The sequence below is a fragment of the Pyxicephalus adspersus genome, chromosome 9 (genome assembly GCF_032062135.1).
Source record: "Pyxicephalus adspersus chromosome 9, UCB_Pads_2.0, whole genome shotgun sequence".
NCBI lineage: Eukaryota > Metazoa > Chordata > Amphibia > Anura > Pyxicephalidae > Pyxicephalus > Pyxicephalus adspersus.
Window position 1 is genome coordinate 11,388,709 of NC_092866.1, and position 23,141 is coordinate 11,411,849.

The 23,141-nt window shown below is 37.2% G+C and overlaps 1 protein-coding gene across 6 annotated transcripts in view; it reads right to left on the reverse strand.

Annotated features, from left to right (window-relative positions):
* NFAT5 (nuclear factor of activated T cells 5) overlaps nt 1–23,141 on the reverse strand; it is an 81,682-nt gene that overhangs the window by 15,809 nt on the left and 42,732 nt on the right. For 3 of the 6 annotated variants that reach the window (XM_072422570.1, XM_072422571.1, XM_072422573.1), the window contains exons 3-10: nt 13,681–14,212; nt 10,721–10,907; nt 7,785–7,975; nt 6,848–7,020; nt 5,718–5,852; nt 4,636–4,688; nt 4,087–4,219; nt 2,732–2,806 (exon numbers count right to left, since the gene is read on the reverse strand). In XM_072422570.1, coding sequence (XP_072278671.1) covers nt 2,732–2,806; nt 4,087–4,219; nt 4,636–4,688; nt 5,718–5,852; nt 6,848–7,020; nt 7,785–7,975; nt 10,721–10,907; nt 13,681–14,212 — 1,479 coding nt within the window. Of the gene's footprint in view, nt 1–2,731; nt 2,807–4,086; nt 4,220–4,635; nt 4,689–5,717; nt 5,853–6,847; nt 7,021–7,784; nt 7,976–10,720; nt 10,908–13,680; nt 14,213–14,634; nt 14,697–16,544; nt 21,808–23,141 lie in introns of those variants that run through there. The other 3 variants (XM_072422574.1, XM_072422575.1, XM_072422572.1) reach the window with 3 other exon arrangements.

The following is a 23,141-nucleotide window of genomic DNA, read 5'->3' on the forward strand; positions in this document are numbered from 1 at the left end:
TATGTCTTTATTACAGTCTAAGGTCAAAATGGGGGGGGGGGGCAATTAACCTAACTGCCTGTTATTGGATTGCGGGGGGAAACTGAAGTACCTGGAGGAAACCCATACAAACATGGGTAGAACCTGCAAACTCCATTGAGATAGTGTCCTAGCTGAGATTCGAACCTGGGACCTAGCGCTGCAAAGGCCAGAGTGCTAACCACTGTGCCACCGTGCTGCCCATGATTTTGAGTACCATGAGCAAGGTCACTTCATACAGCATCTATATCGAAGATGACTTGAAAAAAATGTAACTTCTATACTAAAACTTAAACTTGGCTCACCTTATTTAACTTACAGTGCTGCGTAATATGTTGGCGCTATGGAAATACTGTTTATTAATAGTAATATTCATAATAATAGATCCATACAATTCTAAAACCTCCAGTTGGGTCACTATGACCACCCAATGCAGATCATGTTTGTGAAATGCATTAGTGTGACCATATCAGCAGTCCCTATCAGGGGTGAATATGGCAGAATGATAACGCAGGAGCACCACTGGGGACTATTATCATCCCATTAGAAAAGTTGCTAGGGCCTTTTTTAGAGGATCACAGGGTTTTAATTTATTGAAAGACACAAATTAAAAAAAAAACGGAAATAATATTTAAAATGCCACTAACATGTTAAAAAGTTATATGAAATTTTAGTGACTGGGTTAGGATTTATTTTAAAGTAAACATATGAATTTCTTTGCAATGTGTGCTTAGTGAAAATACACTTTACCCTTAACCCCAAGGGTAGGTAGATTTGTGCTTACATTTTGTGACTGTTCACAAGCATTTACGGTATTCTAGATGTCTGATCTTTGTCTAGCATCAATACTTAAGTTCTAAGTCTGATTTTTCAATTTGAGGAAATTATGAGGCATCTTATTTTCTTGGCTGATCTTGGGACAGGAAAAACAGGAACTGTTTATAAGCCTCTCTGAGGTTTTCAAAGCAATTTTAAAAGAATCCCATACAGGAGTTCCCTGGCAAGGACCCTGTGTCTGTCTCGCTATTTTGATCGGGCTGCAGACACTGGCTTGTTTTACGGCCGTCTGGCAGCTGGTCCGCTGCTGCCCGTCACCTGGGCTGTACAGTTTCTATGGGCGAGAACATTCCCACCGGCTATTGTGTGTTTAAGGAATTAGTGGGAAGCTATTTTCCCCATCCGCTCGATGCCTCCCCTTTATTCTAAGTCACAAGTCAACTCCATTACATCCCGCCATTCACAAACCTGCATTCCATAGCTTCATCATGGGAGAAGGGCAATGCAAATCAACCTGCCAAAACATCAGTCACGTTGAAGCAGCCCAGGGGCTACCGGCTGTAAACAACTTTACTACCCAATTAATGTACGGCTGTACTGGGAGGGCCCCTTCATGTTCTCAGATGACCTTGTGAATCCTGCTGATTCTCTATCACATGTTTGTGTTTTTTTTTTCCTATGGGCAGACCGAAATTCATGTACTTTATGCAGTTGATAATCAAATCACATTACATTTCCATAAACCAAGGTAGTACATAGACACAAACAGCATTTATAATAGAACTTTCAAGTCCAGTTGAAGCTTCAGGAAAGGTCATGTATTTAATTTAGTCCTTATGGAAACCCTAATTTTGAAATGTCTTACCGTTTTCTTTATCATTCAGCCCCAGCACCAAAAAAGCATATTGAACCCTGAGATGATGTTTTATACAAGGTAGTAATGATCGAGAGGCCTGACACTACCAGCAAGACCTCTCCAATCAGTATGATGCGTAAATTTGAACTGTGGATTGAAGAGATGTTATGATTCCATGAAGGCATGTAGGACTGCTGCAGAAAGATCATTGCTACCATGCAGAGAGCAGCAATCCTCCTATGCAGTATAAGGTCATGGTTCAAATGGCTTTTAGTAGCTGAACGATGAAGAAAAACAAAACTCTCTCGCCTCCTTTACTAGCAATGGGAAATAAGCAGATATAAAGAGCAGGGTCTGACAACCAAACAAATTAGGTAATTTAGATGCCACACACTGGATCGCTACACTGCAATTTAAAGAACAGACATGGAAACACGTGTAAAGCATCAACTTCTAATAAAATATGTTAATTTGTGCTTGACCTCCTAGTGTAATAAATCTAACATTTTATTGGCACCTTTAAAACCAACAGCAACTGACCAAGAATAAAAAACTCATAGGAAAAGGTAAAAAATAGAATAAATCCTAAATATTTTATATTGTAATTGCAGTGCCTTTCAGATCAAATTTGTTTTTCTTTATTGGTTAACTACTGTCTCAGTTACAATATAACTGCGGTCATAGTTAACTAATAAACTGCCACTTCCATGTCATATCAAGTGCCTGCAGGTCATTTTATCATTCTGGTAGAGCCCAAAAAGTCAGGATGGACATATAAACCAGCTCCCATAGTCTAAAGCACTGCCCTCTCTACTACTTCCTGTAATTGACCAAAATTCAGCAGGGTAAAAAGAAGGGAGCAGGCCACAGCAACTAGACTAGGTTACCATACAGTGGATTCTTGGGTTCCTGGTGCACTCTGCACTCTTGAACCTCCAAGAGGGGCCTGCTATGGCACAGAAATAGCAGTTAACCAAGCTAATGCTGACCGAGGGTTTGTTTTAGGTGGATATAAAACACATAAAAATGAAGTGAACTTTTGAATCAATATGAAAGCTACATAAAGAAGCAGATGAATACCTTTCATAGAGTCTTCAAAAGTACAGGTCTGTGCGGAGCTGGAAATCTCTTTCTTTATAAGAAGGTTTGGAATGGCTGTCAATGGAAGCGAAAAAATTAAGTACATAGCTAAGACCAAACAAATACAGAGGCCAAAACCTAGCTGCTGACGACACTGGTAAAGTTTACTGAACGCTCCTCTGCTGAATGCCTGACATTAAATTATAACCTGCTGCTAGTTTGTGCTGTCCCAACAGAAGAATGGATTTACTGGAACTGCTGTCTGCATGTGCAAATGACCAGAAAAGGGCACAGTATCTCCGAGCAGACACAGCCAAAGATATAGTTCTACATATTGTTCAGATGGACCAGTACAAAACACACATTAAAAAAAGAAAATGAGCATTAGGATAACATAAAAAATATAATTAACTTTACACTCCATCTTCCCAGTCTGAAGCACTGCTCAGTCCCTTTCTGCAACCTAATAAATGCCCATTGTTGTGACTGACTACCTTAAAAGCCAACAGAAAAGGCCAGTGCATTTTAAAAGCTCTGCCAGTGGTCATATCACTGGTGTCAGAGGAGGTCTGGACAAGAAATACTACAAACAAAACATTTCACATTTTCCTTTTGCATTGTTTTTTCACACTAAAGAAAAAAAAAACACATGAGCGTAAAAATCTTTCCCTAAGAAATAGATTTAATGTCTGTTTGAGATCAAAATGACCGTTTCTGTGAAAAGGCCCCTTTTGATCCCCTGCGATTCCTTCTCTCCCCTTAGCTAGGACTCCATTATAGAGTAGCATTTAACATCCTCCCATGTGATAGCGTCTGGGTCTAGCGTCTAATTTCTAGGTCTGAGCACTGTCACATGACAGAGTGGTTGATGTCACTGCTCCCTCCAGGCAGCAGCTGACACTTTACATTTGGTACCAACTTTGATGAAGGAAGGAATGGCAGGAGAGTAATGAAGGGGTAAATATTAAAAGGTGGGGGAGCAATGGCATAAGGTGGAAAAGTGGGGTCCCTCAAAGATACTGTCCCATTTCTATGCATTGGAGAGATAAGTATCTAGCCACTTCTATTTTGGGGTGCAGTTGGCTGGATTTTTTTTGAGATGTGAAAGGGTTGCCTGAATGTTTTGATGCTGTCTGTGTGTGGCATCATAAATATCTAAACAAAAGAATATTATGTCCTAGTGTAATGTATGTAACTGGCTTTTGGTGTTTATAAAACTATGCTGGCATTCCAAAGTGGTACTTTTTTTTAGCCACTGTCACAAACAGATAATCATTTACACTGCACTGGGTAATGGACTGATAAAAAAAGGATTCTTGCATTCATTTTTAATAAAAACTGAAGCAGGTACTCACATGGATCTGGAGTGTATGTGAAAGGCTGAACTTCATGAGATCGGCCTGCGTTGGTCACCACAAACATCACAACGGAGACTGGGGAAGTGATGTTCTGGTCATGGTAAGGAGGAACCTTCACAATAAGGTGGTTCTAAACAAGAAAAAAAATGTCAAGCTCAGGAAATCACAAAAGTCGTCACTACTGTGCTACACCCAGACATATGTTTGAAGTGCTGGACACAAGAGTTTGGTTTTGAAGTGCATGGGGAAGGCAAGTATTGACACTCTTCTGTTGTATGGAGCAGTTTTGATTTTGTGGTTAAGGTTTTAAGGTGAGGCAACAAAGATGCTTCAAAACCTTTATCACCAAAAATGGTACTATATATATATATATATAGTATATAAATATAAATATATATATATATATATATTGCTCAAAATTAATGAAATCACCAGTTATTTAGGAAGCATGTATTATAGGATTTGCTTTAAGAAATTAATGCTAGAAAGTTTCACAACCTCTAACGTGAGCTTCCAGCACAGAATTGTCCGAAACTGTATATTTACCTGGTGAAATAGCTCCATATCAATTTCCGCTTCAGCTTTCCATGAACTGTCATCTAAACAGAGAGAACACACAAACGTATATTATATTGTGCCCTGGATTTGGGCATGCACATTTTCATCATTACAGGAACCTAGAACCCTGCAAGAGACATTTACATTTCCTTACCCCAGGCAGCAATATCACATGTCCCTATACCACCCAAATGTACACACATATCAATGTTATGGTAAATGGAAAAAAGTTACACCGATTAAAGCTGCAAAAGGAAATGAGATGATCTGGAAGAAGAGAACATTGTTCAAGCAAAATTAGTTGCAATAATTAGTTGCAAATTGTTTTAAGAACCCCAACTCTCCAAGACAAGCTAACTAAATACTCAATTACTAATTACCTGTACCATCATCCATGCTCCTGGCTGCTTTTCATGGACCAGTAAAAAAAAAAAAAAAAAAAAAAAAAAGCAATAATGATCTACAGTAACCCAGTATAACCCAGTACTGCCATATCAGTTAATATAAATCTGGTTTCTGTGGCTTAATGCCAAACTGAGGAACCCAGTTGGTCTTACAAAATAACATGATACTGGTTAAAAAGTGTGTAATGATGCCAAAAGCATTACATGCAGCAAAATAAAGTAAACTTGTCACAAACCAAAACATCTGCAGCAGCCTCGAGGATTCTCTCATTAAGGCCAGTTCCCATCTGGCAAAGCAGGAACAAGTTGATGTCAATGTTTGCTGTGAAGCCTTACCCCAAATTCTTGATGGCTCAATACTGGTCAATTGGAAGGGGACGGCAAGTTTTTGCATAATTAGGAACTGCCAAAGCTTCGACTGTTAGTACTGGAAAGGGTTTGGTCATAACAAGAGGGTTTGGGAATTGGTCTACCACGTACTTTTACTGTCCTCATCAAATGTGGAATTATGCATGTTTGTCCCACAATTATTGTGGGATCGCTAGATTGTGCATATTCTAGCAGCTGGTACAGGAAGGCTAATAGACAGCTTAAAAGTAGGATTCAGTCGGTGATCACAACAACCAAATATGATGAAATAAATAATATAGTCAAAAAGAAACGAACCAGCAATGTTTTCTTGGAACACAACTTTGGCTCCTTTCAGGAAGTTCTTTCCAATTAGAAACAGCTCTTCCTCCCCTTTAACTGAGCAATTGTGCAGGCTCTTCTTCAGAATCTCTGGTACTCCAGCAGGCTGAGCTACACAGGAAAGAATAAACGTTATATTGGTGCTTCACTTAATATCCAAATATGTATGTGTAGCCCTTTTTCACTATCATGTTGTCAAGGAGTAGGGATGTGAAAGAAAGCTAGTTTTCAGAGACCCCTAGAATCTGAAAAAGAGTTCATAGCAGACTTTACCACCTCTGCTATTAGTGTACAGCATATATCACAGTTTGCTAAAAGGGTCTGTCTGGTTCTTGGGTACATTTTGTGGTACAATTGCTCATGTTTTTACTTTTATCAATATACTATTTATATATGGGCTACGCCTCAAGATAAACAGTAAAACATCTAAATGCATAATGGTAAGCTGACAAATTGTATTTGTATTGATCCGGAGATTCACACAGCTCTGCATACAATACAGCCAAATGGAAGGCCAGGAAACCTGGTTTGCCTGCTGCTACATTTCACAAACGTTTACAAATTTTGTCCCTACACAGATCAGTGACAGGACAGTATAGGAAAAAGCAGCAAACTGATAAACCTATCGACAGTCTTCTCTTCCTTCCTATTTGTATGTTTCTCAATAGCTGAACTGACATTTTATTATGAGGCTTTCCATATGGTAAATTGTAAGTTCTTTGGGGCAGGGTCCTCTCTTCCTCCTGTGTCCCTGCCTGTAAATGTCTGCCATTTGCAACCCCTATTTAATGTACAGCGCTGTGTAAAATGTTGTCAATATATAAATCATGTTTATTAATAATAATGGTAGGGATGGCAAGGACCATTGAAAATTTTAGTATTTTTAACCGAAATGCCAACCTAGGGTTTTTAGATTCTCAAATATCTGATAAATTTAAGTGGTAGACAGAAACTCTAAAGCAAACACCTAGATGAAAAAAATTAGCAGGTTTCACTATAATCTCCCACTGAATATGCCAGGTCAAGTATCAAACTTTACATATAATATTTGAATTATAATTAAGTATTAGTACATATGAGAGAAAGAGACCAGCAATTCCACTTACTACAGAGAATTGGTGACGAAGGGGTTTGTATTGTCAGAATTGAGCCATCTTTCCGAGGAATGTTAACTCGGAAGACGAGCCTGGCCCGTGTGCTTTTCTTCTTGGAACCAGCTATACCTATCCGAGCTTCAACATCTGCATTCCGAAGCTTTAGAATCCCAACGCAATCCACACTGTGAAACACGATTAAAATAGAGTCATACAAGAGCATGAGGGTTTATGGAACGTTAGATCATGTTTTAATTAGAGAATGACTAACACTTTGCTGCCTGTACAATATTTTTGCAGCAGATATGTGAACTAGAATTGTTTAGAACCATTCAACATCCAACACCACATAAACATTGTGGCAGGAAAGTATTCTGCACTTGCTTCAACAATTTAAGGAAAATAAGAAGGCAGTGGCAAAAGAAGAGAGAAAGACTTTGATAGAAGACAACAAAAGCATGGAATCTCATGTAAAGTGAGTGTGATGCTATGCTTTTAATTAATGTAATCCCTTCCATTGGTATGCAAATCCTCACTTTCCCTAAAGGTTAAGTTTTCAGTGCCATCTATGTTTGTCCTGGTGATCACTACAGGTTCTCTTCTAAACATACATCCAGTTATTGCTTATTTCTGTACTTTCCCTGCAGTTGAATGTGAATGAAGATTTTGCAGATAACATGAAATATATGACCACAGGAGAAGGCAGTACAAAAGTCTTGGGTGAGTTTAAGTTTTTTTTCATTGCAGGCAGCATTTCAGGAAGGTCTGCATTCTTTCTACAGTTCATTGGTGATAGAATCTGGTATTTCTGCATTTCAGATAAAAGAGTGTGATAAAAGACATCCCATGCACCCTGCACACATGGCACATGTGACATAAAACTGTCACATGGAGGGCACAGCCTTCATTTCTCCCAGAGGCAGGTGATACTGGTATGTTGGTTACTTACGCAAGAGTCATCATATTGCTGGGGTCCAGCATGACCTCTATGACTGTGGTGCCCTCAATGTCCACCTCCTTGCAAGGAGTCGTGTTCCTGCCGGTAACTCTGCAGGCTTGGTAGAATCCGTGTGGCTTCACTCGACCAGAATCATTGCCTACGAAGACTTGAAGCACCACAGGCTCATTATGACCTTCCAGCTGGAACAGAATAATAGAGTCTGACAATTATGTTCCTTGCTAATGAGTATTAGGAGCACAGGGCACACACACATTACAGGACACAGACAAGGCACTATTTAAACTTGAAGACATGGTAAAATAACCCATACCCCCTACAAAAGTAATACATTCCTTTTCCCACATTACCTGCTTCATATTCAGACCCTTGTCCTCTTTCATGATTCCTTCTTTAAAGTGTACTATCAAATGTTTTCCTGTTTCAGAATTTGAACGTTTGGGGAGTGGTGAAGAATGTAGTGTGGAGGACAGTAGCACTGGATTGGGGGTGTGATAACAGAAGGGCTATAATATTGGATAAGGTATTGTGGACCAGGGGCCTGCAGCAATTGGTTTAGGGGTGGGTAACAGAGAACAGCAGCATTAGATGTAATGGTGAGAATGTGAAGGGGCAGAGCAGCGTGAGATGGGGGGGATCAAATGGAATGGGCACAATCCATTATTCAATATTAAGGATGTGGAGAAGCAGAAAACGAAAAGTGGGACAAGGAGAGGAGGAGGTCCGCAGCATTGAATGGAGGTGTGTGGAGGAGCTAGGGTCTCCAATTTTTTTAGGGGGGGGGGAATCAGGGGCTCAGAGGACGAGGTGAGAGCATTAACTACAGTGGTGAGGCAGGTAGGGTGACAGACAGGCAAAAAAGGGGAATTGCAATTAGGGTTTGAGCAAGAGGGCAGGAGAGAAACATTGGGTAAGGTTACAAGTTGAGTATAGCAGGTTTGAGTAGCCCAAGCTTGTACAGATATTGATGCCAAGGTAGAACAATGGAGCTGGAGGGAGAAAGGAAAGTAAGGCAGTGCAGGGTGGTAAATGGACAGTGTAGGAGGGAGAACACTGGAGGCTGGAGGTAGTAAAGGAGCTGATTGTAATGGCTATTGGGGTAACTGTACCAAAAATTGCAGTTGGTAGGAAGTGACGGCAGGCAGACTGAGAAGGGTATTCCCAATTGCTGAGCAGTTGTGTGGACTTCCAAGATTTCCTGCTGCAGACATCATGCACTGAATAATGTGCCCTACACCATGTTTGTCACTGCAGGACTGGAATGCGTTTGTGTTCCCCCATGTGTTGCCATTGTTACTATTCTTCAGCATAAAAATAAAGTTCAAAACTTTTATATTATAAAGTATTACTGGTATTTTTTTAATAATTTTGCCAGAAATCCAGGGAGTGTCTATCTTTGCTGCACTGAAATCCCAAGCCAAGTTCTCAAACAGTTTATTATTATTATTATTACACAGTATTTATATAGCACTATCATATTACGCAGCGCTGTACAAAGTCCATAGTCATGTAACTAACTGTCAATTTACCTAACTGCATGTTTTTGGGATGTGGGAGGAAACCCACGCAGACACAGGGAGAACCTGCAAACTCCATGCACATAGTGTCCCTGGCTAGGATTCGAACCTGGGACCTAGCCCTGCAAAGGCCGGAGTGCTATCCCCTGAGCCACTGAGCTGCCCAGTGAAAGAGAGTTAAGAGCTTACTGGATTTTTAAAGATAAACAGGTATTTTTCTGTAGAGTTTTTGAGTCAAAACAAACAAAAATCTGAAAGTATTTACTGAATATGATTTTATTTTGTCCAGACACTTCAATGTACTAGCAAATGGAAGTGTGATTACTGTCAAATCTGATTCACATGCAACTCTGGTGTATCATCTACCTTGTACAAAATAGGAAATGTGTGAAAGACTTCTTCCATTTCAACGTAGTGATGGCCAACACAGATAAAAAAAGGAGGAGTGAGAAAATTTAATTGAATCATGCAAGCTGATTTTTTTTTCTTATGTACCTAACAGATCAACTATGACATGATAGTGTAGGAATTTTCAAACAGACTTTAGTTAATTCAGTCAGTTTTCAATCCAATATAAACTAGACCGAAATGAAATTAATTCTACACATATCAATACCCCTAATATCAATATCTTTTCTGTATAATTTGGGGATGAGGGAACTCTGTGTACAGCCAGCTTTACAAGCATATGAAAAGAGAAAATGTTATTCTAAATTTGCTCTGGGATTATGGTATATTGCAGAAAATAAAGTGTTTCTGTTTATGATGAGGATGTGCAGTAATATACAAATAAAGAGTTAGCAAATGATTGTATTGCTTTTATTTGTTAAATATTGCATTACATATTTAAAATTTAGCACTTGTAGATAGTAGGTAGCTTTAAATAGGGCTGCGTACACATGTGCAATATTTGTCGTTGGAAAGGATCTTTCACAATCCTTTCCAACACCAAAAGACTGCACGATGCATGAATGAGTGATGTACATACAGCACCATTCTGCTCTATGGAGAGGGGAGGGGGAGAACGACGGAGCAGCACCCTGCTGCGCTCTCTCCCCTTCACTTTCATTACAATCATTCCCGACAGATCCACGGATATTAGCCCTGAGGTGATAATCAGACTGAAATTGCCTGATGTGTGTACGTAGCACAATAGCTGAGCTTTTCCCAAATTATTTACAAATGTGCTAAACACCTAAAAAACAGGCAAGTCAGATTACCCCAACTGCATATGCAGTCCAGAAGGAGGGATAAACCCAGTCTCAACCCTGATAAGTAGGCATTCTAATTTAAATATAAATGTCAATTCCGGGTACCCCCCAGAGTCTGGCCTCATGTTTCTACCAAGCTGCAACCACCTCTGACTGTAAAGATTCACCACTGTTCAAATATGAATATCCATACTCTTACCTTAACTGTAGGAAATCCCTGCTGTGTGAGGTCTTTGACAGAACCGCGGCTTCCTTCTGTCAGGTATCTTGCACGATGTTGAGTCTCTGGCTGCACCACTATCTTCAATTCTTTTCCCTCGCTCTTACTAGGAAACTGTTCACATAACACAGGGTTCTTCTTCCCTCCTTTTTGAGTGTCTGGTGCTCTGAATAAAATAAAAGCACAATGAGCTCTATGCTTAGAAAGATTACTATAAACCAAAATATGAATATACTAAAATTACTAATCTGCAAAAAAGGGCATCTGTTTTAGGAAATGGATTATATTCATGGGAATATGATATTTACAGAAGACTAGTCAAATCATTGGAGAACAGGGCACTTTGTGCCACTGTAATATTACTAGTCCCACATATGTTAGAAATAAGTTTCCTCCCACTCTACACTTTTATAAGTACTATGTACCTTATGGACTAATACGAAGTTTCAGTGTTACATAGTTAGGTTGAAAAAAAGACATATGTCTATTAAGTTCAACCACTAGGGAAATAAACATACCCCAGATATAAAACCCTAAGGATATAGTTGATCCAGAGGAAGGCAAAAAAAAACCCTGGTACCACAATACTGTATTGTCAATGCAGTGACAAAGCATGTCCCATTCAAAAGGATTTCTTATCATCAAATATTGTAAAACACTGGTCCTGTTCTGAGATACAAACTCTAAAAATAGGGGCATTTAGGAACCCCATAATGTGTTGGTAAGTTTTAATGGATGTTTGATAAAATAGGGGCAGAAATAGAATATCAAGTCTTTAGTCTGGGGCTTTGCATTTGCTGGTCCTAAAATTTTGCTTACTCTGAAACTCATAGAAACAGTTATAGTGCTCCCTTCTGTGCCTGCCATTGGCAGAACAAATTAAAGTAAGCATATGCTCTTACAGGGCTGACCTTGAACTCTAAGTACCTCTATATCAGCCTATCTCAACCAGGTTTCCATGGAACCATAGGGTTCCTCCAGAAGTTGCCAGAAGTTCTTTAAGCTGTGGTTGATTGACCTCCCAAAAGATAGTGCCTGCATAGTTCTGGGGCCAACACCATTTGGAATAGCCGGCTGCAAAAAACCAAGAACCTTTTTAGCTATCTGTAAAGGTGATATTCTGGCCACTACTGTAAGGGGGTATTCTTCCCATTGGCAAGCTATACAAATATTTTTTTCCCATTGGTTTAATATAGCAGGGGCTCCCTGACACTTGATTATTTTAAGGGTTCCTCTGGAGTAAAAAAAAAAAAAAAATAAAACAATGATCAAGGCTCCTTTATAATCTACCTACCATCAAGAGCAGTTTTATCAGATTTAACATATCTGACACTTTAATAAACACAGTCGGATTACCAACTATGCTCATGTGTCAGTAGAGCTTTAAACATGGCTGCCATACCACCATGTTGCTTGGATATCACAAATACATAGTCAAATGTTTAAAATATTCTGTGTTATGTATTTGGCAAATTCTTAAGTTCATACTGACTGGATATGCTGCACAGTTAGGACAAATAACAGAGCTAATAAAATAGTTACCAATAACATGGCCTCCCTATAAATTCATTAGCTGCATTCTTATGAACATTCGTATTGCTCACAGAGACAACCCTGGTTTATGACACCATAGGTGAATGGTCCTAACAACCTTATTGACTCAGCGTGAATATGTTCTCTCTATAAGGTTGGCCTTGGACATTGTTAAAGTCATCAAAAGGGGGCTCTCTATGGGAGTTCCACAATTGGTATGCAAACTCCCACTGCCTTTAAGTTTTGTGTTACTGAGAACATCAAAAAGAGGAAAAGTATTGTATTCTTCTTTTTCAGACAGTAGCAAAGTGGTTATCTAGTTGATTTGGTGAGTGTATATTTACTTAACCTGTACTATGGGAAGTTAAAGCAGCCCACCCCTTTACTACAGATGATTCCTGAGACTATGATACTTAAGAGTTGTATGGTTCCACCCAGAAATTTTTTTAAGCTGGTTAGGAAGAAGCTGTAGGTTGGTGGCAGCCCTTGTATTGTCACCCAACTCATCAGGAACCAACTAAAAACAACCGGGTGGCTACTAAAAAGTGTCGGGTGTTGCAACCGGCTAAAAGAACACTGTACAATAAAACAGTCCTCTGGGACTGAGGCAGAACGGTCTAAAGAAAGATATTTAATATTGACACATGAACTGATTACCATCACAAACATTTGTAAAGTTTACTAAACAGATGTCTCTACTATGTATGGCTTACAGCTAAATAAAGTCCTATTAAAACAAAGAGCTGTGATGGTTAAATACACCATTGGCTTATTATATATCTTGCTACTTATAAATTTCTGATTTTGCTCCCTTATCACTATCATTGAGAAGCCATAAAACATGCCAAGTTTCTCTTTTGCATTCTAAGTCATGCAAAATGAAAAGCCAAACGGCAATATTAAAAATTTCTTAACTACCATGGAAGATGAGGGTGTAGGTAACTTGATAATGTGAATATCTTGCTAAAAAAGATACATAAGAAGCCAACGGAAGATCTAACTCATCATGTTCCATCTAGCTTGAAATATTATATAAGATTTTTATAGATTAGAGAAAGCCTAAATATTTATTAAAAGTCTGATAATCACAGAGACTTTGCAATTAAAAAAAATAAAAAAGGAAAAAAAAAGGGAAAAAAAAGTCAATACAATCAACAGCTAGATTGGAAATCACTGAAAAGCTTTTAGGACACTAAAGCCCTTCGTACCGCAGAAGCATTTCAGGGTATGCAATGTATTTTTATTGGTACTAGAAATGATATATTATTAAAAATTTAAATTTTCATTAAAGCCTTAAACATCAATTTGGATGAACTATATAATCCAGCGCTGCAGTACGAAGTATAAATGAATAGCAGTAAGTACCGACAGGATAGAGAGAGGATGTAGTAAACACGAATACCAACCCATTTCCAGTCTGGGAGCTGTTTTTGTTGTCCGAGGTGAGCTGGTAGAGTACGTAATGTGGAGCTTTGGCGCTGTCTGCATCAAAAACGTCCATGTTGGAATCTCGTCTCTTGGCCCCGGGCTTTTGCTTCGTGTTTCGCTTGCGTGACTTACGTGGGACCTCATTGTTATCATTGTATGAGTGGGAACTCATGTTGCTGAAATTAGACATGGAGTCTTCTGTCCACATGCTGCCACTCTGCTCAGACTCCAGTCCACCCCCTTCATCTTGGCAGGACATCTGACTGCTATCCAGCAGGTCTTCCGGGGGTGGAGAAATGTTTAGGACCGTCCATTTCAATGGTGCGGTCGGCTGCCGGCCTGTTTTATTGGCTAACAGCGGTTCACTTACCCCTGGCTTACTTACCCTCGTGGCAGAGGATTGCATAGCTTTGGTATCGGTGAGTGAGGTAGAGTAATTAGAAGGACTGGAAGTGGTGGTAAAGGAACTGCGAGCACCGCCCATGGTGGAAGAGGAGGAAGATGAGGCATCTGCAGTGTACAATCCAAAAGTAAATACACACATTTTCACCGGTAATGGCCAGCAGTCCCAATGGAATTAGGCGACTGTTTTTTTTCCCCAATAATATATAAAATTTCTTTACTTTCCACAAAAGTGTTGAAATTTGGAAAGAAAAGGAAAATCTTTAAGGAATATAAAATTCCCACAAAGGCACGGGTTTAAAATGCCCAATTTATTTAGGCTGTGCCATTCACCATGAAATGAATAGTAGCATATTTTAAATTTTTCTGCCAATAATAAATAATTTAGTCAAATTGAAAAAAATATATAATACCCCTCAGAAATAATCAAAACACTCAATGCCAATTTAATTAGTGTTTATGTTTTTTGTTTGTTTTTTTTATTTAATGGGACTGTCTGTAGCCACAAAATATTAAAATAAGTTTCTAACCTATGAAGCAGAGAACTACAGGTCATTTTTAATGCAGACACTCCCTGCTTCAGAGGCAAATCCTGGAATAAAAATATGAGAAAATAAATGAGAAACAGCTGCTAATTATTCCAGTCATCGACCATAAAAAAAAAAGAAAAAAATATAGTATAAAAACAAACTAATTTGTAAGCAAAATGGAACTGATACGTTTAGGAACCTAAGTATTTTAGAAAAAAAAATCTTGAACACTGACTACATCTGAATATTCCTATGCAGGTCACTGAGACAAAACCAAATTTTGTTCTCTGCTGTCCCATAAAGCAAACCAAAGTCCCCAGTAAGACCACTTAGGGAAGGGATTTTTTATATATATAATATTTATAGAGCTAAACACCTTTTAGTTTACTATGATTTTAATCATACTCCTAAATAAAAATGCTTCTTGAAAACACAAACGGGTAACAAATACATAAATGCATGGAGTCTAACCTAAATTACAATAAAGGTGAATCAGCTATTTGCTTAGATTCAATAATTATACTTCAGATTGATTTAAAACTGCCATAAAATTGTGAATATTTACAGGGTACAGATATGTACTCTGCGATAGGAGGATCATAAAGCTATAATTATGGTATTCAAATCTCATACGAGACACTGTTACTAAAATACTATACACGTATTGCTTAAATTAGGCTGGCAGTTGTTTTATTTTTTATCAGTTCCATTTTACACACTGTTTGTGCACATTTGTTAACTTTGCAGCTGAAACAAAAAAATATTCAGTGACTTTCAAAGCATTCACATTTAAAAGAAAATCATATACTGTAGAGGTGCTGTGGGTGTTTGTTGCCATGCATTAATAAAATGCTTTCGTGTCAATCTGAATGAGATACAATTTAGTTGAAGTTTCAGCAGATTTGCAGCCACTTTGGGTTGTCGTACATGTTCTTCAGATACCTATTTATATATTTTAATACAATAACGTCATATTGACAAAAATGTACTTATTAGTAACTGGTAAGGTAAATACCAGAATAAATATATGAATAAAATCAGTATTACATGAGGGATAAATCTGTATTCTCAAATATATGTTCAATGATATATATATATATATATATATATATATATATATATACACATACACACACCACATAATGCAGACTATATTATTTATTATTATTTAAATACAAATGGACTCTTTATAAAGCAAAAAGAAAGTTTGCAAATACATACTTAAATACGGATTTTGTGGATTAACCTTTAGCAAATATTTATATAAATACACTCAAAGAGTAAATAGCCTATAATAAATTACAAATATATAAATATATATTTTTAATATACAATATATATATTAAATATTGCAAAAATATATATATTTTTTAGCCAAGCATCTGATAATGTATTTAAAAATGCTCGAAATATGCAAAAAAGGATTGGCTAGCTACATGTCAATGTACAATAAATGAATATTAGCTTATATGTAGCAAATATTTAACTTATGTAACAACGTGAACTGATCACACTGAAAATGCATTTTTTTTCTTAATTTTGCTTTACAACCAAACGTTTTAAAGCTGAATCTTAAAACATCACAACAGAATGAATGTAAAATAAACTACCAGATTCCTGGTGGTAATTAAGTTGCAATGCTGCTGATATTGTTGATTTTATTTTAGAACAAGAAGCAAAGTGGCCACAAATCCTTCATGATAACTTCAATATCCAATTAATTTTTCTAGGCTTATGTCTTTTTTTTTTTAGTTTTGAATGTTGTGAGATAAAAACATTATCAAATGAACATTTTGCCAACATTCATCATCAATCCACTGTTCAAAATAAAAAAAATAAAAAAAATACAAAGAAAGTTTTGAAAAAAATAAAATAAAAGGCTTAGGAAGAAGTCTGAAAACGAGACCGACCTATACCCTGGGTGAGTTTGGATGGGTTTAGTGTCTCTGGCAATATTTGTCTTCACTATTGATAGACAGACATAGTCACACAACCCACCATACGATGCCTGCCTCTGAGTGGCGGAGCTAGAATGCAAGTTAACTGTATTAATAGAGAAAACAGCTAGCATCCCAGCAAATATCAAAAAAAAAAAAAAAAAGCAATCCAATTATCACATGGAATTTTTAGGTCAAATTCATACGGGTTTTAGTCCACATTCACTCTAAAATATTTTAGTTTGTACATTCACAAACCCCTTCCCGTTTCAAAAATGCATACCCTAAAACACAGGACCCCATTACCCACCCCGTTACAGTTAACAACTCATTTACATTTGTTAGATATTAGTTTTCAGAATTCAAAAATTATTGGACTGTTGCCTCAGGTTTAGCTATTAAGTCAAAGTTCCTGTCACCACGGATCTTGTAATTGGCTGCAATTGTGGAGTAAGTGGACCCCTCTGCCCTTCTTGTTATGTGCCGCTGATCTCTGCACATAGCAGCAGCCAGGACAAGTGATGAAAATGAGGGCTTCATTAATGATATTTTGAAAACAAAGTTTAAATTTGCATTTTATTGACAGCTCATTAGGAAAGGATTATGATCATTTATTTTATTTAGGCTACTGGTATGTTTGCACACCTAGCAAATGGAAGTTGTTTTTAAAGAATAAAGTCTCCATGGATTTAGGATTGCACATGTTGGTTCAGTTTATGGGGAAGGGATTTTTTACTTTGTCTAATATTATATTTTTCCACTTCTACTTTCAGTTGTTTTTATACATTTTGTCACTTTCTCCTTTTCTTCTCAAGCTCATCATTTTCGTTTTAGGATACATTCCTGCGGCACTATTACATATAAGAAGAGGAACTTCCTCTACAGCTATTCTTTACAAAACGTTGATCTTTTATCCTCTTTTTGAATATGAAATATATCTTATGCTAGGCTACGTTTACATTTCTTGCCATTGCTTTATTTGTAATTGATGTAATTTTAGGAACATAATCATTATTATTATTATACAGTATTTATATAGTGCCAACATATTACGCAGAGCTGTACAAAGTCCATAGTCATGTCACTAGCTGTCCCTCAACGAGGCTGACAATCTAATGTCAAAACCATAGTCATATGTCTTTAATACGTATATGGTCGATTTTAGGGGGAAGCCAAAAAAACTAACTGCATGTTTTTGGAATGTGAGAGGAAACCAATGCAAACACAGGGAGAACCTGCAAACTCCATGCAGATATGTCCTGGCTAAGATTCGAACCTGGAACCCAGCGCTGCAAAGGCCAGAGGGCTAATCACCGAGCCACTGTGTTGCCCTATATTTGCAATCTTGATAATTAAGTAAATTAATTTTATAGTGTACATTTTGTAATTTTTGTTATTTTGCACAGCTGTTTTAAATCAGCCAAATATAAATAATTTCATGAATATCATTTTGAACAAACATATGAAGTACAGAGAAGGGTATCACAAAAAGGGTAGAACAGTCGGTGTTCATAATGTATCAGATATAGTTTAAAATTTATATGTTGCCAACCCCAAACACTAAAGGTTCATAAACAAGAGATAGGCAAACAAAGGTTTTTTTGCCATGCAAAAGTGTATTCATTAACTTACGATACAGAAACAAAATTCAATGGCACAATCATTTTAGACAGGTATCAAAGTTATGGTCATTAAACGGCTCTAGAAAATTTGTAATTGACCAGTGTAGCAGTTCATGGGACATTCATTTGCCCTTAAAGTCCAGCTTAGGCATATTTATACTAATTGCTCGCATACGTGTGATGGATTTACCCAACACGTTTCCACCAATGTAGGCTTCCTCAGGGGTATTGACACGCTTGTGAGGTACAAAGATGTACAGAACTAAACCAATATCTATGGAAGCACCATGTACGATAGATTTCATGTATGGCAGAACCCTCCACTTCTTAGCTTTTTACTCCAACAAGCCGTTACTATTTTATATTCTGTGCTTGAAGCCTTTGTAAAGATTATAGATGGTTTTACCATTACTGTAAACCAAGCTCTGGGGTTTGTATTTCAAGGGCCCACACTGACCACACATTTCTATGGGGTTTCTAGCCTATTAAAGGATATTTTCTACTTGGAACTTGAGAGATATCTGGAAGGGAACAAATAAAACAAAAACTTAATTGGCCCCATCAGAATCACAGTAAAATTAAAATGATCTCACAGATGTCCACCAAAAGAATATAATAAACATTTCAAATACCAAACTAGTAATCTGATATGCCAAATAGAAATCACACATGGCCATAAAAATATGTGTTTTCTAAACCTGGAGGGCATTGTTAAGATGGGAATGGACTACAAGATAGAAGATCAAAAACAAATCAACTTGTTTTAACAATGTAGAATTCTCATTCTGTAAATTATCACTTAGGAGCATAAGCTCAAATCACAACCCTGTTTTCACTTTTCTTCTGCTATTTCTAACCCAAATATCCCAGATTTTGTTCAAGCATTCTATGGTCCTAAGGACTTGGCAGCCTCTATAGTAAAACTGGAGGGGGTGGTACCACTAAAAATTAGGTGCAAAGGGGCTACAAATCTGTCCAGAAGCCCTTCAAGAAAGCCGAACAATTCCAGCTGCATTGTAATATTAAAACTTATACTAAGCTCATGCATCATGGAAGAGGTAATAGATGATGTCCATCTTTATGTTATTAAAAATAATGATAAAGTAAACCTGCACTCAAAATAACATATTAAATAAGCTTAAGCACTAGTTTGAACAATCTTCTTTCTCTCTTGTATCTCACCAATCATAAATGGCTGATTTGTGGGTTTCTATGTGGATGAAGATAACTCAGACTTATTAGTTATAATAACTAAAGCTACACAAGTCACATTGTGTACATGAACAACTGATCACATCCAATGAAGTTTTATTATTTTTGCAAAATAACATAAATGTGTGCTATGTTCTGGAAGTTCTAATTAATAGAATTCTGATTAGAAAAAGTTACTGAGCAGCTGTTGAGATTGAAATTACTAGCAGGTTTGCTCAATACTGTGCTGCTTATTGTTCTCCTTGCTGGATAAGGAGCTATTGTGCAAGGAACTCCCTTACTTTTCATTATTCATTCTGTAAATCTTTACTTCTTTCAACTTTCTTGTGCTGCTTGATTTCTCCCCACCACCACTTTCCATATAATTCGGGTGGAGGGAGGGTTGCAAGAAAGCTCGGATATCTTGTTGCCATCGAGAGGGGGTTCCTGGATACAGACACAGTGCAGATCAAATTATGCTAAGACAGTAATGGCAAAAATATTCTAGAATGTAAGCTCTTCAGGACAGGGTCCTCTCCTCCTCCTCCTATGTCACTGTCTGTATCTATCTGACATTTCCAACCCCTGTTTAATGTACAACACTGCGTAATATGTTGGCGATATATAAAACTCCTGTTAAATATTAATAACATCTGGATGGAGACAACAGGCAATACTGGAGACTTGTCCTTTGCCCTTTATTTGCCTGTGACTGTTTCCACAGTACAGGTCCTCTTTACTGATCTTTTTGTGAACTTTTGTAACCTGTGTGTTCCATCACCATTTGTGGTTTTGTTGGGTTAATTTTCCTATTATCTTTCTAGCATTTCCCCTACTACAATAAGCAACAGTTAGGGAACACTTGCTCACAACTTTGGTTCGTGGCTCTGGCAGTATAGAAATAGAGATTGCACAGCCACACTGAGTAAAACATTACTGAATCTGAAACTCCAAAAAAAATGTATGTTGATGAACGCTTACTAACAATGAGTTGTTTAAAGTTGACCCAATGGGTTTATTTTCTGACCCGGTGTTGCATTTTAATCTCTTGATATCAGAATGGAATGTTCCTTAGCAAACAGAAGGAAGCCCAAATATTAGAATAATATACATACATATATATATATATCCTCAATCTATTTAAAGAAATACAGCTAGGTGTACCAAAATAGCTTTGTTTTTAGAAGCCAACACAAGTTTACATTTGTGTAGCGGTGCTGCCAAGGTCAACACTTCCTTTCATTTAGGCTCAGAGTCTACTGTGTAAAATGCACTGTTTACTTTAAACTTAACTAAAAAAAAAAGCAATACCTTTTATTTTCTCCCCGCAAGCTTAAAACTGTACTGAACTGTCAGCCCTGATTTAGTAGGTTAATCAACCCATGCGAGCGATGCGATAACCGTAGCTGATAATATTAATCTGCAATTACCAGCACAGGCTGCAGCCAATGTAAATAAGATCCGTTATTTTTAACTTGTGCCGACCTGGGTTTGATTAGCTGGAACCGTTGAGGCAACAGACAATATATTCCATGTAATGAATTAGGCTATTCGTATTATATATAAAGAAGTCAGCAAGCAAAACAGGAGACATGGGTCATCTGTGGATGTATTGTGTGATGGCAGCACTTCAGAAATTTGGGGGAATCCGATACGTAGTAAAAACATTGTATTGAAGATCAGGAAAAAACATTTAAAGCAAGTTTGCCGAAGTGTTTAGCCTGGAATAACACAATAAAACCACAGATGTGGAGACGTATTACTGCCACAGGATAGCAAAATGAGCAGCGCTGTGAAGTATTATATTTTATATGGAACAACTGTGAAATGATTGAACCTGACAAAGCTGTGGGGATGAAGTAGTTTTAATTTGTTGCCAGGTTTAAAGGGATTGTCATCCTAATCTATAAATTCATCCAAAGATTTAGAGGTTTAGAATTGCTATACTTACACTTTTTATACCAGCTTTAATTTTATTTTTTCTGCCAGTGATGAGTGGGCAGGTTGAACTTTCTACAACGTGTGTCATAGAGGCTTTTAAAAACTTGGTTCTGCTGCTTTTTGGGGACTCTGTGGAAAGACATTTTTTTTTACAGCAGCTTTGTGATGTCTGTCAAGGGATTCTTATAAATCGATACCCAGACCAGAGACCAAAACATTGTATTAGAACATGAATGAAAGAGGTCATTTGAAGCAGACCTGGCCAGTAGTCAATTGCAGATCCAAATCTGCAAAAAGTAATACAAATAGGTCTGTGCTATGTAGTCAGTCTTATCTTGTTACACCGCCATTCAGTGAACATGTTTTTAAAAAGGGCAGCATTGGCACTTTTCGCAAAAGACCGATAACTAACAGCCAGCTCCTTTTCTTTCTCTAACAAGCCCCAAAGATACCAAAATAAGTTGATTAGAAGATATTTTCAACATGGATAGCTCATACATAAATTATTTTGATGTTAAAGTTAAATGTTCACTGTTTTCAAATGGATTTAAACTGCTGTGCTTAAAAAACTGGCCATTTGTAAATGAATGAATACAATAAAAAAAAGGGCAGAATACACACATATGTAAGCAGATTCCTTGCAGCACGTGTAACCCCGCTATATAAAGGTTTAGGGCTATTTTCATTAAACTAAAACAGCTGCAGTTTTGAGATGTGACAATGCACAGACTTTAGAATTCTCTGCCAAAAAAGGAAATCAATTTAATTGTTTGCAACAACTACAAGGTAATTAAAATATTAGGCATGCAGAGATTGATCCAATATAAATAGGTAGGTTTTGTCCCAAGTGGAAAGGACAAGACAGCAGATGTCTCAGTGGGGATTTTCATTTGTTTTATTCTGCAGGAATACATTTTGAATATATGAAGATTGGTGGACTGGTATCAATAAGGCATCAGCATAACTCCACAGCGGTAGCTACTTGTTATTATATAGAATAAGGTGCTTTGTGGAGCTGCAGTAGAGAAGGTAGAAAAACAAATTCTATTAAGGTTGATATTTATATAGAAAGTGAGTATAGAAGCAAAGATAGAAGTTAGGTTTCAAAGGCTAAATGTGTTTGCATACTACATTACATTTTTTCCTCCTATCTCTGCAGTGAGCGGATTAATTAGATGTGGCCATGTCACATCCAAAGAAAAACAATAAATTCCAGTTTACATTTTCCAGCATCTTTGAATTACAACGAAAACCATGAGGAGTGGGGAGCAACTGTAGGACCTCAATTTTCTAACTGGAAACTGAAAGCAATGAGAGGTCCAGGGTGGGTGGATAGTTAGGCAGTCATCAGAAGAGTTGTAAATGTGTAAAATTTAGTTCCAAAGGGTCATACTTACAATTTACAATAGTATCCATGGCTTATGTGAGAACTTGCCTTGTTTGATTTTGGGTCGGGCTTTTACCTCTTAGTGGAGATCAGATAAATATTAAGTACAATATATAAGACCCAGATGATTGTATCATTATTCATGATCTTAGGACTTGATATTCAATCAATATTCAAATCAGGGTTAAAACCAAATAGCTAATATAAATTCATTTTTTTTAAGGATGTTACAACCAGCCACTTTACAAAATAAAGTAAATGTCTATTCTATATAATATATAACTTAAATAATATATAGGAATATATGAGAATTAATCGAGTAATAATGATAGAAATAAATAGGAATAGGATAACTGCATAAATCTAGGGTTAGACAATTACACAAAAGCGTGGCATGTGAAAATAACACGGATGGTTACATCCAAATAA